Genomic DNA, 17,640 nt, shown 5'->3' on the forward strand with positions numbered 1-17,640 from the left:
GGCTCATTCAGTGCATTAACTTGCTCCCAGTAGTGCATTGCTGCTTCTTCAACAAATGATACCAAGAGAGTAAAGCAAATTAGATAACAGAAGTAAATTGGAAAGAAGTTTCTAATGGAATATCTTGTCTATAACAACTGCTTCTTTGGTAATGTTTGCGTTTTAGAGCTTGTGCAGTTCACACGTTAAACAGGGTAATTTGCTGAATGATTAAAAGTTAAAATTATGGCTCATATCTCTCTCTTAAACATGAAACTTGAACACTAGGGGGACAATTTTTCAAAGCTGCAACTGATAATACGATGGAATCTGCTTGAACCCCACGTCATATTCGACGCAAATTGAATCCGCCATAATTATCAAAGCGTCAAGATCGTCAAAATGTTGAAATGTGTGACGTAATGACTCCCGCAATCTCAATCCAAAGCAGATCGATGCTTGCGTCATTCCAGATGCTTTGAATTTACATTCGACTCTATTTGACCCTCTTCCCAATTTATCAAAAATTCAACGTCTATTCTGCCGCCGCGTACCTATCGTTCAAACCGCAACCCTTGAGGCTGCGAATGCCATAGAAATCAATGGGAGTCTGAAAACACAGAAAGGTTATGTTTGATGCTGCAAGAGAATGAAGCATATTGCATAATAAAAGTACTTATGGATTATGTTATATCTTTGTCTCTCATTACTAAGCAAGGGGACAATATTATTGCTTCAAATTTGGTGCTAAGTATTGCTTCAAATTTGGTGCACTAGTAGATATAGAGATAAAAACACATTACATAATAAAGCTAACTTCCTTTTTTGGAGAAATCTATTTGTACTATGTCATAGCAGACAGTTAACAATGAACATGCTGAATATTTAAATCTGCAAAACGTTTTTGACGCTGAAGGAAATATTAATGAACTATCATAATCATAAAGTATAATAAAAATAATTAATGTTCTTTTACGATATAAAAATATATTAACATGGTTAACTACTGTTCTCATGGTACAGTAAAAATATATTAGCATTTGTTAACTGCTGTTCTAATGGTACAGTAATGGCTTATAGTATACGCTAAATAATGTTTGGAAATGTAAATAAACAATTATTATATTTTCTTATTTATAAACTTCTAAATGCACAATCCAACCTTCCAAAAGAAACACAATCTGGTGACGCAGATATAAATCTTATATGTGGCATCATTGTTGACGCTGATAATATTATGTGGATTAAAAATATTTACATTATAGTTGCCATAGAAATAGGAATAATAACATGATTAAAGGGACACTGAACCCAAATAGTTTTTTCTTTCGTGATTCAGATAGAGCATGCAATTTTAAGCAACTTTCTATTTTACTCCTATTATCAAATTTTCTTAATTCTCTTGGTATCTTTATTTCAAAAAGCAAGAATGTAAGTGTAGATGCCGGCCCATTTTTGATGAACAACCTGGGTTGTTCTTGCTGATTGGTGGATAAATTCACCCACCAATAAACAAGTGCTGTCCAGAGTCTGAACCAAAAATTGGCTGGCTCCTTAGCTTAGATGCCTTCTTTTTTAAATAAAGATAGCAAGAGAATGAAGAAAAATTGATAATAGGAGTAAATTAGAAAGTTTATTTAATGAAAGCTAATCAAAATGTAATATACTTAGTGATTTGTGGTGCAGATATTATTATATTGTTATAGTATATTTGATCCAATATGGTGCGTCCAAGTGCTTTTTCTATTGGCGAAATAGTTATCCTTGTATATGGGATGAACAAATACTTTCCGTGGAGATTCGGAGGAGTTCGTGGAGTGCGACAGGAAAGTCGTGATCATATAATTTACGAAAGGATGAGGAGAATGTAAAGAGTCTTGGGTACTAAAAGGACGCAACGACAATGTCTGCGTCATTTTAGTGACTTAAGACGACGGGAACCAGACTTTTATCAGTCCATAAGATCACTCATCAGGACTTGTAAGTGTCCTTTTTTTATATGATGATGACATTAGTCCACACTCTGTCACAATATTATGTATGTGTTCACATAAAATGGCTGCCACTTTCACTTCATGTCAAAATAGTTGACATATTAACATAAATAAATAAAATAAATATATATATATATATATATATATATATATATATATATATATATGAGAGTATATAAACAGCGCTGTATACAGCAAATATAAACTAAAAATACACAATGTGTAGAAAAAAACACTTTATTTTACTGACAGACCATGTCTTAGAACATTTAAAAAGATATAACATATACCTATTCACAAAGCAATAGTATTAAAGGTTGCCATTTTATATAGTCCTAACACATAGGTTAAAAAACTATTTGCACAATGGAGGGCACATTAAAGTTTTTGAGATGAAATGGAGCACTATTGTCCCCACTTTCATACAATATACAAATTTACAACATACAAATATGCAGTATTAAATCACAACTATAAAAACCTTTTAAAAAACTAAAAATCATATAATACTCTGATAAATGAAGAGCGAGAAAAACTGCAAACACTTGCCTGGCCAGACGTTACCACTATTAGTTTCAGGGCCACACCCCTTCTTCAGGTGTAACTGACAGAGTCAATTGCTCATATTTAACAGACAGCACTTGCCTAAACTACAGGCCATGAAAGAACTAAGGGACAATATAGATATCGTAATTCGCCAAGCTGATAAGGGAGGAGGAGTGGTTGGAGGAGTGGTTATTCAAGATACAGAAAAAGAGGCCCTTAGACTCTTGTCAGATAATACAAGTTATTTAAAAATTAGACAAGATCCAACAAAAATGTTAATTGAAGTGCTTTCTAAATTATTAGACATTGGAGTTAAAACACAGGTGTTAAACAAACAATAATCCAAATTTTTATTGGTAAAGGAACCTAGAATTCCTATATTTTACCATATACCAAAAATACATAAAAGTATCACCAATCTACCCGGAAGACCTATAATTTCCGGAATAGATAGTTTAACATCCAATTTATCTATATATGTAGATTTATTTTTACAGATTTTGGTTCCAAGAACTAAATTATACTTAAAAGATAGTACTGCATTAATTAATATACTTGAAACAATAGATTGGGACCCTAATTGGTATTTAGTGACAGCAGACATCAAGTCACTCTACACAGTAATTGATAATATAGAAGGTATCAAAAGAATCCAGAATACATACAAGGAATATGATTTTCAAAACCAAATACAACAAGAGTTTCTGCTAAAGGGTATATATTTTATACTAGAGAATAACTATTTTATTTTCAATGGAACATATTACAGGCAAATACAGGGAACCGCAATGGGGACACATTTTGCACCGTTATGTTAATTTGGTATTATCAAATTGAGAAAATGAATATATATGGAGTCAAAACAAATATCTGGAAGGTATAAAGACATACAAAAGATATATTGACAATGTTTTTTTAATTTGGAAGAATGATTACAGATCACTAGTGTCTTTTTTAGAACATCTTAATAAAAATAACTTGGGACTAATTTTTGAATATAAAATAGATCAATTTAAAAGTGAATTTTTAGATCTATGTATAGAAATACAAAATAATAGAATAAAAACAAAAACTTTATTTAAGTCGGTAGATCAAAATACATATTTAAACAACAACAGCTGTCATGATAGAAAATGGCTAGAAAATATTCCTAAGGGACAATTTATTAGAGTTAAGAAAAAATGTACTGACAAATTCGATTTTCACTCTCAGGCTGAAATATTAAAGAACAGATTTATAGAAAAAGGCTTTAAACCAACAATACTGGAAGAAAATTTGATTGAAGTAAGTGCCATGAACCGGGATGATATGTTACGTAAAAACAGTGATTCAGTGAGTATAAAAATAAAAACAAAGAAACATTGCATAAATAAGATTAATGAATATAATTTGCCGGTTTAAACACAAGAAAATAAGTATAGTAAGAGAATGCTAACCACATATAACCAAGATAAAAATAAAATAGAACAGGCCATAAATAAACATTGGCATTTGGTGTGTAACGATCCATTACTAGGCCCAATGATACCCAACAAGAACAAAACAATCTGCAAAAAAGGAAAACAATTGAAAACTATATTATCCCCCTCTGACCTTACACCGAAGTTTGTAGAATGGGATAAGAAACAACAGGAAACAGATTCTAGTTTAAAACAGAAAATATTTTTGACAAAAAAACAACCTATTATGGGCTGGCATAGGTGTGGAAGATGTAACTATTGCATATATTGCCAAATAGAAAATTATTCTTTAACTTTGAAGAGAAATAATTCAAAATAAAGAATTGTATTAATTGTGATTCAACATATGTGATTTATATGTTAAAATGTAGTTGCAATTTGTATTATATAGGGCGTACTACACGCCCCTTCCGGAAAAGAATGTATGAGCATATATATAATATAAAAACAGGCTTTGCTAAGCATTCTGTTTCTCGACATTTCAACCAGGTGCATAATAAAGATCCTAAGAGTCTGGAGTTCCTAGGAATAGAGCACACACCGGTGGATAGGAGAAGGGGTGACAGAGAAAGGAGACTAAACCAGAGAGAAACATTCTGGATCCTGAATTAGGACACCTTACAACCGAAGGGACTAAATGAGAATTTTGATTTTTATAAACAAATATATGTTTGAAAATTGTTCTTATTAGCTGTTAGGGCCATTTGGAATGGCTATTAAATTAATTGAGTAAAAATGTAATAATGGAAAAATGACAGACAATATTTAGTAGTATTTCTTTTTAAACTTAAAATAAGATGAATTTTTGAGAAAATTTGTTTTTTTAAGAAATAAGTAAAAAGAAAAAAAGAATGTACTGTACCTTTAAATCCATGAAGTTTGTTAAAATAACATGCAGTTTGATATGCACTGTAGTAATTTGGATACAATATCACTTATCAGTTACTAGTCTTGTATATTCGGTTGCCCAAGCCGGCTGGACATGCAAATATAACAACACAAAAATAAGTCCAAATTTAACAAGGAATTAAGTAGAAAAGTAACTGCTAAATTAAGAATATATATATAAAAATGTTTTTAAAAAAGGTGCAATCAAAAAGTATAAGGTTATTTTTAAACGCATATATATAAATATATATATATATATATACTATATATATATATATATATATATATATATATATATATATATATATATATATATATATATATCATGTATATGCCTCTGTTATTTGCGGTGTATGTTATTATTATTTTACCTTTTATATTTTCCTTTTTAATATAGCTATAATTTTTTTTTTATTGTTACTCTATTATGAGAATATATGTATATAGTAGAGCTATGGTTTTAATAACATTTAAGAACACATAAGTATTTGAAGACTTGAAAAGGTGATGCTCTTATTCAGTATAAGCCTATTGGTCATTTAGGCAAGTGCTGTCTGTTAAATAGGAGCGATTGACTCTGTCAGTTACACCTGAGGAAGGGGCGTGGCCCTGAAACTAGTAGTGGTAACGTATACACAGAGTCTGGCCAGGCAAGTGTTTGCAGTTTTTTTCGCTCTTCATTTATCAGAGTATTATATGATTTTTAGTTTTTTAAAAGGTTTTTATACTTGTGATTTAATACTGCATATTTGTATGTTGTAAATTTGTATATTGTATGAAAGTGGGGACAATAGTGCTCCATTTCATCTCAAAAACTTTAATTTGCCCTCCATTGTGCAAATAGTTTTTAAAATAAATTGTTTTTTTTCTAAACGTGTATTTCTAGTTTATATTTGCTGTATACAGTGCTGTTTATATACTCTCATACAACCTTTCTTGTTCCTAAAAACAGCTGCAGTTCAGCCTTTAATCAAGTGATTAGATACCTAGTATATACTAGTGGCATAAAAACTTTAGTTGATTGCAACTAAGTAACTAAGTATATCTATCTCTCTCTCTCTCTCTCTCTCTCTCTCTCTCTCTCTCTCTCTCTATATATATATATATATATATATATATATATATATATATATATATATATATATATATATATATATTATGGATGTAATCTTGACATACATGTTAATATGTTCACAGATTTAGCACGCAGAAGAGACTGGATCCCCCGCTATGTACGGCCAGTCAACATGAGCACCCCAGTCAGTGATAGGTCATCACCACCGCTCCCACTGTCTCTTCTCCAGGATTCAGTAGGAGATGACTCAGGGAGTGAATCAGAATTCCCTGATGATATCCCCCGGTAATTTTGAATTCTAACACAATGTTTGCAGTCTTTAACACTACAATGGTAGTTTAAAAAAAAGGTAATTAATGCTGCAGGATACTGTAATTAATTGTCTCTTTTTTTGTAAAAATGTTTATACAAGTTTTTCATCATGTTGTCATAACAGTCTACAACAATGATGTCTATAATATAGTCCTTGTCACATATTCCTCATCCTAACGATGATTTGTGTTTGTGCTTCATCTGTGACAGCTAACCGGGAGGAATCAATTCCTGACGATCCTGCCACAGCCGTATCGCCAGCCATGGCAGAGTATGAGGTGGCTGTAAGAGAATGTAAGAATAAATCATATTGGCCTAGATTTGGAGTTCGGCGGTAGCCGTCAAAACCAGCGTTAGAGGCTCCTAACGCTGGTTTTGGCCGGCCGCTGGTATTTGGAGTCAGTGATTAAAGGGTCTAACGCTCACTTTTCAGCCGCGACTTTTCCATACCGCAGATCCCCCTACGCCATTTGCGTATCCTATATTTTCAATGGGATCTTTCTAACGCCGGTATTTAGAGTCGTTTCTGAAGTGAGCGTTAGAGCTCTAACGACAAAACTCCAGCCGCCTGAAAATAGCAGGAGTTAAGAGCTTTCTGGGCTAACGCCGGTTCATAAAGCTCTTAACTACTGTACCCTAAAGTACACTAACACCCATAAACTACCTATGTACCCCTAAACCGAGCTCCCCCCACATCGCCGCCACTAGATTAAAATTTTTAACCCCTAATCTGCCGACCGCCACCTACGTTATACTTATGTACCCCTAATCTGCTGCCCCTAACCCCGCCGACCCCTGTATTACATTTATTAACCCCTAACCTGCCCCCCACAACGTCGCCGCCAGCTACTTAAAATAATTAACCCCTAATCTTCCGACCGCAAATCGCCGCCACCTACGTTATCCCTATGTACCCCTAATCTGCTGCCCTAACATCGCCGACCCCTATATTATATTTATTAACCCCTAATCTGCCCCCCTCAATGTCGCCGACACCTGCCTACATTTATTAACCCCTAATCTGCCGAGCGGACCTGAGCGCTACTATAATAAAGTTAATAACCCCTAACCCGCCTCACTAACCCTATCATAAACAGTATTAACCCCTAATCTGCCCTCCCTAACATCGCCGACACCTAACTTCAATTATTAACCCCTAATCTGCCGAGCGGAGCTCACCGCTATTCTAATAAATTGATTAACCCCTAAAGCTAAGTCTAACCCTAACACTAACACCCCCCTAAGTTAAATATAATTTTTATCTAACGAAATAAATTAACTCCTATTAAATAAATGATTCCTATTTAAAGCTAAATACTTACCTGTAAAATAAATCCTAATATAGCTACAATATAAATTATAATTATATTGTAGCTATTTTAGGATTAATATTTATTTTACAGGCAACTTTGTAATTATTTTAACCAGGTACAATAGCTATTAAATAGTTAATAACTATTTAATAGTTACCTAGTTAAAATAATAACAAATTTACCTGTAAAATAAATCCTAACCTAAGATATAATTAAACCTAACACTACCCTATCAATAAAATAATTAAATAAACTACCTACAATTACCTACAATTAACCTAACACTACACTATCAATAAATTAATTAAACACAATTCCTACAAATAAATACAATTAAATAAACTAGCTAAAGTACAAAAAATAAAAAAGAACTAAGTTACAGAAAATAAAAAAATATTTACAAACATAAGAAAAATATTACAACAATTTTAAACTAATTACACCTACTCTAAGCCCCCTAATAAAATAACAAAGCCCCCCAAAATAAAAAATTCCCTACCCTATTCTAAATTAAAAAAGTTACAAGCTCTTTTACCTTACCAGCCCTGAACAGGGCCCTTTGCGGGGCATGCCCCAAGAATTTCAGCTCTTTTGCCTGTAAAAGAATAAATACAATACCCCCCCCCCCAACATTACAACCCACCACCCACATACCCCTAATCTAACCCAAACCCCCCTTAAATAAACCTAACACTAAGCCCCTGAAGATCTTCCTACCTTGTCTTCACCATCCAGGTATCACCGATCCGTCCTGGCTCCAACATCTTCATCCAACCCAAGCGGGGGTTGGCGATCCATAATCCGGTGCTGAAGAGGTCCAGAAGAGGCTCCAAAGTCTTCCTCCTATCCGGCAAGAAGAGGACATCCGGACCGGCAAACATCTTCTCCAAGCGGCATCTTCGATCTTCTTCCATCCGGTGCGGAGCGGGTCCATCTTGAAGCAGGCGACGCGGATCCATCCTCTTCTTCCGTTGTCTCCCGACTAATGACGGTTCCTTTAAGGGACGTCATCCAAGATGGCGTCCCTCGAATTCCGATTGGCTGATAGGATTCTATCAGCCAATCGGAATTAAGGTAGGAATTTTCTGATTGGCTGATGGAATCAGCCAATCAGAATCAAGTTCAATCCGATTGGCTGATCCAATCAGCCAATCAGATTGAGCTCGCATTCTATTGGCTGATCGGAACAGCCAATAGAATGCGAGCTCAATCTGATTGGCTGATTGGATCGGCCAATCGGATTGAACTAGATTCTGATTGGCTGATTCCATCAGCCAATCAGAAAATTCCTACCTTAATTCCGATTGGCTGATAGAATCCTATCAGCCAATCGGAATTCGAGGGACGCCATCTTGGATGACGTCCCTTAAAGGAACAGTCATTCGTCGTTCAGTCGTCGGTCCGGATGGATGTTCCGCGCTGGAGGTCTTCAGGATCCTGCCGCTTCGCTCCGGATGGAAGACCATAGAAGATGCCGCCTGGATGATGACTTCAATCGGATGGAAGATCCTCTTCTGCCCCGCTTGGATGAAGACTTTGACCGGATCATGGACCTCTTCAGCCCCCGCTTGGGCTTGGATCAGGACATCGGAGGAGCTCTTCAGGACCGATCGGTGAACCTGGATGGTGAAGACAAGGTAGGAAGATCTTCAGGGGCTTAGTGTTAGGTTTATTTAAGGGGGGTTTGGGTTAGATTAGGGGTATGTGGGTGGTGGGTTGTAATGTTGGGGGGGGGGGTATTGTATTTATTCTTTTACAGGCAAAAGAGCTGAAATTCTTGGGGCATGCCCCGCAAAGGGCCCTGTTCAGGGCTGGTAAGGTAAAAGAGCTTGTAACTTTTTTAATTTAGAATAGGGTAGGGAATTTTTTATTTTGGGGGGCTTTGTTATTTTATTAGGGGGCTTAGAGTAGGTGTAATTAGTTTAAAATTGTTGTAATATTTTTCTTATGTTTGTAAATATTTTTTTATTTTTTGTAACTTAGTTCTTTTTTATTTTTGGTACTTTAGCTAGTTTATTTAATTGTATTTATTTGTAGGAATTGTGTTTAATTAATTTATTGATAGTGTAGTGTTAGGTTAATTGTAGGTAATTGTAGGTAGTTTATTTAATTATTTTATTGATAGGGTAGTGTTAGGTTTAATTATATCTTAGGTTAGGATTTATTTTACAGGTAAATTTGTTATTATTTTAACTAGGTAACTATTAAATAGTTCTTAACTATTTAATAGCTATTGTACCTGGTTAAAATAATTCCAAAGTTGCCTGTAAAATAAATATTAATCCTAAAATAGCTACAATGTAATTATAATTTATATTGTAGCTATATTAGGATTTATTTTACAGGTAAGTATTTAGCTTTAAATAGGAATCATTTATTTAATAAGAGTTAATTAATTTCGTTAGATGTAAATTATATTTAAGTTATGGGGGTGTTAGGGTTAGGGTTAGACTTAGCGTTAGGGGTTAATACATTTATTAGAATAGCGGTGAGCTCCGCTCAGAAGATTAGGGGTTAATAATTGAAGGTAGGTGTCTGTGATGTTAGGGAGGGCAGATTAGGGGTTAATACTATTTATGATAGGGTTAGTGAGGCGGATTAGGGGTTAATAACTTTATTATAGTAGCGCTCAGGTCCGCTCGGCAGATTAGGAGTTAATAAGTGTAGGCAGGTGTCGGCGACGTTGAGGGGGGCAGATTAGGGGTTAATAAATATAATATAGGGGTCGGCGATGTTAGGGCAGCAGATTAGGGGTACATAGGGATAACGTAGGTTGCGGCGGTTTACGGAGCGGCAGATTAGGGGTTAAAAAAAATATGCAGGGGTCAGTGATAGCGGGGGCGGCAGATTAGGGGTTAATACGTGTAAGGGTAGGGGTGTTTAGACTCAGGGTACATGTTAGAGTGTTAGGTGCAGACGTAGGAAGTGTTTCCCCATAGGAAACAATGGGGCTGCGTTAGGAGCTGAACGCTGCTTTTTTGCAGGTGTTAGGTTTTTTTTCAGCTCAAACAGCCCCATTGTTTCCTATGGGAGAATCGTGCACGAGCACGTTTTTGAGGCCGGCCGCGTCCGTAAGCAACTCTGGTATCGAGAGTTGCATTTGCGGTAAAAATGCTCTACGCTCCTTTTTTGGAGCCTAACGCAGCATTTGTTTGAACTCTCGATACCAGAGTTACATTTATGGTGCGGCCAGAAAAAAGCCTGTGGAGCGTTAACAGCCCTTTTACCGCCAAACTCCAAATCTAGGCCATTGTGTTTTAACACTTGAATCTTGATAATGAATTGCTAAAGCATATCGTATTTAGTTTTTTTATAGATGCCGACCAGAGGACACAGACAGATCCAATTCTTCCAGAATAGTTTGGCCAACTGTCTGAGGCCTTACAACATGTTGTTCTGACAATTAGTAACATCAAGGATGCACTTGGGGGATATCTTTAATTTTTAATTTTTTAAAAACCTTGTTTTACTGATATATTTTCTGTTTTTCTGTTTCTGGTTTAAACAAAAAATTTCAATATGTGTACAATAAAAAAAATATGAAAAAAATACATAGTGTAATAGTATTCATTTAAGTATTATCTTCAAGGGACATGAAAAACAAAATATATGTTGAATGAAGTACAATTATGCAATGTAAATAAACTATGTAGCTGCAGATTAATAGTTGCACATAGATGACTCATGTGATTGCCTTGCACATATGAATTGCTATTTTTACAAATTGTATACTCTTTTTAAAATAAAATAAAAAATATGTGTTTAATGTCCTTTGAAGTTAATTTTATTTAGCCGTTATTATTAAATAAAATCAAGTAGGGATATCTCATTACAAATCAAGGGGACAATATCATCGCTTCAAATTTGGTCCAAAGTATTGCTTCAAATAAAGTGCACTAGTAGATATAGTTATAAAAATGAATAAAATATATTAATTGCAAACTTCATTTTTTGGATAAATCTATTTGTACCATGTTTAACGCATGTAATATATATATATATATATATATATATATATATATATATACTCCTAAACAACCCATTAACTAGTAAAGTTTTCAACAACTTCTTATTGGTAAATGCATAATCACGTGATTAATGAAATCAGCCAATCTGATTGAAATATACATTTACTAATTTCACTAATGAATTAAATTGATCTATACTTGTGTCATTGATCACTCATCAGAACTTGTAAGTGCCATTTGTTACATTGTGTATTATACTTAAAAAATATGTATATGTGACATTAGTATTAAAGTTAAACATTGATGATGACATTAGGACACACAGTGTAATATTTTAGACAATGATTTTAAAAATCGTATGATGTTTGATTCAATATAATCTTAAAATGATAGCTCAAAGGGATAGTCTACCTAAGATTAAACTGTCATGAATCTGATACAACAGAAATTAAAATCACCTCTTTATTGCCATGCTATTTTCAGTGTTCTTCTTCCCTCTCTTGAATTTCATTTTCATTAAGATATGTCATCTTATATGCCATCCCATTTTATAACACCTGTTTAGGGGTGGTTTTTAAAAGTAGACTGCAATCAGGACGGGTTACACAGGTGCAGAAAAACAACTGGCCCAACTCTTAAAATATCCATTGATGGCAAATAAATACATATGACACCCTGATTACATGTTATATTTGCAATTATTCTTTCTCAGAATAATAATATATTTACACTATATACATATAGTGGTATAAATAAACACAGAGATATGAAAGACAACATTGTTTAGAACAAAAAAAGGAATTTAGGGACATGTAAATATGTTTGGAAAAGATTTCTGACATAACACATACATAGAATAATAATATATTTACAATATATACATATCGTGGAGGTATAAATAAACACAGAGATATGAAAGACAACATTGTTTAGAACAAAAAAAAGGAATTTAGGGACATGTAAATAAGTTTGGAAAAGATTTCTGACATAACATATATATATATATATATATATATATATATATATATATATATATATATATATATACAAGTATGTGCAAAGATATATGTACAAATTCTAGCATTTATAATCATTTAAAAAAGAAAAAAAATGAGATAGTCATATCATGATTTCTAGAAATACAAATACACATTAATTTATGTGAAAATATTGTATATTAGATTTTTTTGTATAACAAATAAATAAAACACAAAAATAACTTTCTATGAGATATTATTTTTTCAGGTATAAATCTAGCTATTTCTTGGACATTAACATATGAAAAATAAAAGATTAGCTTTAGAGAAATGTGCTTCTTCATGTACAATAATGATATGGTATAAATAGAGTTGGAAAAAAAAGAATATCCGCAACATTGATGACTCTTATTTATCAACAGTATTGACTCCAGCAAATGCACTGAGATTGATGCTTTGATAAATCGGCCCCTTATAGTCATGTGAATATTCATTAATGATTGCAAGTGTTTATAAGTTTTAAAAATGTTAATTTCAAAATGGACTCATTATGTTTACATTTTAGATCAATTAGATGTTTGTATGGATCATGTATATTATTTTGCTTCTTTGTTGACATGATCAATATCAGTTTGTATGTGATGACCATCTTGGAAAGTTGCCTCCATCAGGGCCGTCTTTAATATTGACTGGACCCTGGGCAAACATTTTCTTGGGCCCCCACCCATGCAATTTCGCTCTCCACCCCAACATCCCAGAAAACAACTAAATCAATTTATTTTATAATTTTCTTTTAAATTATTATCCCAGCAGTGGATCATCCACTGCTGGACTAATTATTAAAAAAAAATTGCAATATGTGAAACTGGACCTAAGCAGTACTAAATCAGTAAATAAATAAATAAATTCCTCCACTCTGGATTAATTTAATATGCTATTGAATGTGATTCTGGTCTGAGGTTAGCTGGTTAAAGAGATTTAGGGCAGCCAACAGGAGCAAAGCAAGGTAAAGACTGAGGCGGAAACATGGAGGTGCAGACATATATAAGTCTACTGACTGGAACAGTAGAACTACTATGGGAAGCTGTAAAATCTGAGACAGAGAGAAATAAAAACTATAAAAATAAACCTTACCTTAATGTGTGAAGTATCAGCATGACACTATACATCAGCCACAGCAGCACGTCACTTCTTTGCTAGGAACAAGTTCCCTCTCATCCTGCACTAGACAATGCTGAATGGGGGGAGGGGTATGTGTACACTCACTTATTCTTCTCACTGACACCTTTCTACAGAGCACTGTTCCCCTAACAATCTTCAGTTAGTTGATCTTAGGGCCACAGCAGAAAGAGCAGGGCTAAGGGGACCAGCAGACTGGATGCTGCCTGCCCACGGCTGCATGGATACAGACTAGTCACACAGCTTCAAGACTGAAGAGAGCAGTGTGTGCAGCTGCACAGATGCTCAAATCCTCACATGCCTGCAACTCCAGCTTTCTGCTGCATGCGCCTATAGTCAGCCCTACCCAGAAACAATCCCTACCACCAGAGCAGTTTCCTGATAACAGTGGTAACCCCAGCAGGACCTTTTCTGATGCAGTGGGATTGGCTGAATGCCGAGTTAGGGCTTAGCATCCAGTGCTGCACAGTGCACATCTAAAACAGTACTTGGCACTAGCTTGGAATGTCACATGACATCGGCACGGTCTGGCACAGTTTCTCACAAATAAATATAAGCAGATAACGTTTGACTGTGAAAATATTAGGACTGACTGTGTGTGTCCCCCATGTCACATGACATCAGCAGTCTGGCATGAACTAAAAAAAAATTGGGGGCAGCTGCCCCTTTTGCCCTGTGTTAAAGACAGCCCTGGCCTCCATGTTTGTAAACATTTTTTACCACTGCCCCTTGTTTGGCTGCCATCTTAACTATGTTTCCCCAGAAAAGCTATTGATTGTGCAGGAACATGAATAGCACTCCCTGCACACCCTGTAGTGCTCGACAAATCTGTTTAAAAATCAGGAACCAGTAAGAATATTTAGGAGCCAGACATACTTTTAGGAGCAATAAATTGATATGTGTAAATAAATATAAGGTGAATAACCCAAAAAGCTAGGGGTAAAATTCCAGCAGTCAGCTGTTCCCTGGCTCCTGAGTTTTTTGAGCCCTGTGTGTAGTATGTGCAACTTATAGATGCCCAGGAAATTCTCTAGCACCTTGGACTTATAAAGTAAAGATCCTTAGGACAAAATCAGAGCTACACCATTTATCCTTTAGTTAAGAAAATATTTACCTTTTTATGTTTTCATGTATGGTGCAATACAGGATTTAAAGTGCTCATCTTAAACTGATTAGTTAAAGGGACAGTCTAGTCAAAATTAAACTTTCATGATTCAGATAGGACATGCAATTTTAAACAACTTTCCCATTTACTTTTATCAATAAATTTGATTTGTTCCCTTGGTGGTATTTTTGAAACGCTAAACCCAGGTTGCCTCAAACTGATTTCTAAACAGTTGAAAACCACCTCTTAGCTCAGAGCATTTTGAAAGTTTTTCAGTAAGACAGTACTAGTTCATGTGTGTCATATAGATAACATAGTGCTCACTCCGGTGGAGCTTTTTAGGAGTCTGTACTGATTGGCTAAACTGCATGTCCGTCAAAAGCACTGAGATAAGGGGGCAGTCTGCAGAGGCCTAGATACAAGGTAATCACAGAGGTAAAACATAGATTATATATATAACACATATAACTGTGTTGGTTATGCAAAACTGGGGAATGGGTGATAAAGGGATTATCTATCTTTTTAAGCAATACAAATTCTGGAGTAGACTGTCCCTTTAATGCAATACACAGGAACCAAAAATGAGAGGGGAGCACACAATAAGAAGTGGTGGAAATTTAAAATAAATTATAATACAAATGATAATGCTGTAGGTTTATAACATTCATTTCATATTTTTTTTTGTAATAGTTATCTATTACTGCAATTTTCAATTTTAAATGACAGGAAAAGCAGATTAAATGAGAAAGATATATAGCGAAATATATTTACATTTTTATGTCTCTTTAAAGGAATTATAGTTCTGAGAAAAAAGAAAGAAACTGCAAAACAAGAGATCAGATTCTATATATTTAAATTTCTTTTCTGAGTTTAACAGATTTTAATAGTCACAGTAATCATTCATTTATATGCACTACAGTTATCAAATGTATATACCTGCATATTTTTATTTTTATTCCTGTTATTATATGCAAATTAGCATCAGTGTTAAACTGAGTGTAGAGCAGAGAATATTATTTGTTACAATGTCATTAACCCATTACTCTCTAAAACAGGCACAAAGACTTGATTTATACATATAGAGTGCATCAGACAGCAACTGGCTCCTGGACTGCTGAAGTAAGTATTCTTTGTACAATATAATCTATAATGTCATTTTGTTATAATGTACAGTTTGTGTCACTACAGGAAAAAAAAAGGTTATGTTTATACCTGACATTGCAACATTAAAATAAATCTGATTTTCTCACTGGAGTGCACTAAGCATGTGCATTCAGATCATTTGTGATTATCTGAATGCAGAGGAAGGCGCCTGCTCACAGCATTCGGCTCTTTACGGTGCCCGATTTCTTCTTTTGAAACTTCAACACACTGAGATCTGGATCCAAAATGAGCGAATGCAGCGCACAGCCTCGTTCTTCTACATTCGGATAATCACCAATGATCTTTATGCACATGCTTAGAGTGTACATATATTAACATACGGCTAGATTATGAGTTTTGCGGTATGAGTGAAAAAGCAGCATTATGGCTCTTTTTCACTACCGCTGGTATTACAAGTCTTGCAGGTTTAGCTGCACCGCACACTTTTTTTGGCTGTAACGCAACGTAACTACCGCAGCTTTCCAAAATTCTTTTTTCAATGGGACTTCCTTTGCACCGGAATTACGAGTTTGCCTGGGAGGCCAAAAAGTAAGCGGTACAGCCTATACCGTCAAGATCCGTACCGTAAACTGAAAGTCAGTAGTTATGGGTTTTATGCTACAAAGCCGTAACATAAAACTCATAACTAAAGTGCTAAAAAGTACACTAACACCTATAAACTACCTATTAACCCCTAAACCGAGGCCCTCCCACATCGCAAACACTAAAATAAAATTATTAACCCCTAATCTGCTGCTCCGGAAATCGCCTTCACTATAATAAACATATTAACCCCTAAACCGCCGCACTCCCGCATCGTAAACACTAGTTAAATATTATTAACCCCTAATCTGCTGTCCCTAACAACGCCGCAACCTACATTACTGTTATTAACCCCTAATCTGCTGTCCCTAACATCGCCGCCACTATACTAAAGTTATTACCCCTAACCCTAAGTCTAACCCTAACACCCCTTACCTTTAATATAATTAAAATAAATCTAAATAAAAATTACTATCATTAACTAAATAATTCCTATTTAAAACTAAATACTTACCTATAAAATAAACCCTAAGCTAGCTACAATATAACTAATAGTTACATTGTATCTATCTTAGGTTTTATTTTTATTTCACAGCTAAGTTTGAATTTATTTTAACTAGGTAGACTAGTTAGTAAATAGTTATTAACTATTTACTAACTACCTAGTTAAAATAAATAAAAATGTACCTGTAAAATAAAACCTAACCTGTCTTACACTAACACCTAACCTTACACTACAATTAAATAAATTACATTAATTAAATACAATTAACTAAACACTAAATTACACAAAATAAAAAACAAATTACAAGATCTTTAAACTAATTACACCTAATATAATAGCCCTATCAAAATAAAAAAGCCCCCTAAAATAAAAAAAACCCTAGCCTAAACTAAACTGCCAATAGCCCTTAAAATGGCCTTTTGCGGGGCATTGCCCCAAAGAAATCAGCTCTTTTACCTGTAGAAAAAATACAAACAACCCCCATCAGTAAAACCCACCACCCACACAACCAAACCCCCCAAATAAAATCCTATCTAAAAAACCTAAGCTCCCCATTGCCCTGAAAAGGGCATTTGTATTTGCATTGCCCTTAAAAGGGCATTTAGTTCTTTTTCCGCCCAAACCCTAAGCTAAAAATAAAACCCACCCAATAA

At 34.5% G+C, this 17,640-nt stretch overlaps 1 protein-coding gene across 1 annotated transcript in view; it reads left to right on the forward strand.

The window, feature by feature from the left end:
• The window catches only part of SH2D1A (SH2 domain containing 1A), a 146,496-nt gene that overhangs the window by 70,821 nt on the left and 58,035 nt on the right, over nt 1-17,640 (forward strand). The window contains exon 2 of the mRNA XM_053691470.1: nt 15,852-15,915. Coding sequence (XP_053547445.1) covers nt 15,852-15,915 — 64 coding nt within the window. The remainder of the gene's footprint in view (nt 1-15,851; nt 15,916-17,640) is intronic.

This window comes from Bombina bombina, chromosome 1 (assembly GCF_027579735.1).
Source record: "Bombina bombina isolate aBomBom1 chromosome 1, aBomBom1.pri, whole genome shotgun sequence".
Taxonomy (NCBI): Eukaryota; Metazoa; Chordata; class Amphibia; order Anura; family Bombinatoridae; genus Bombina; species Bombina bombina.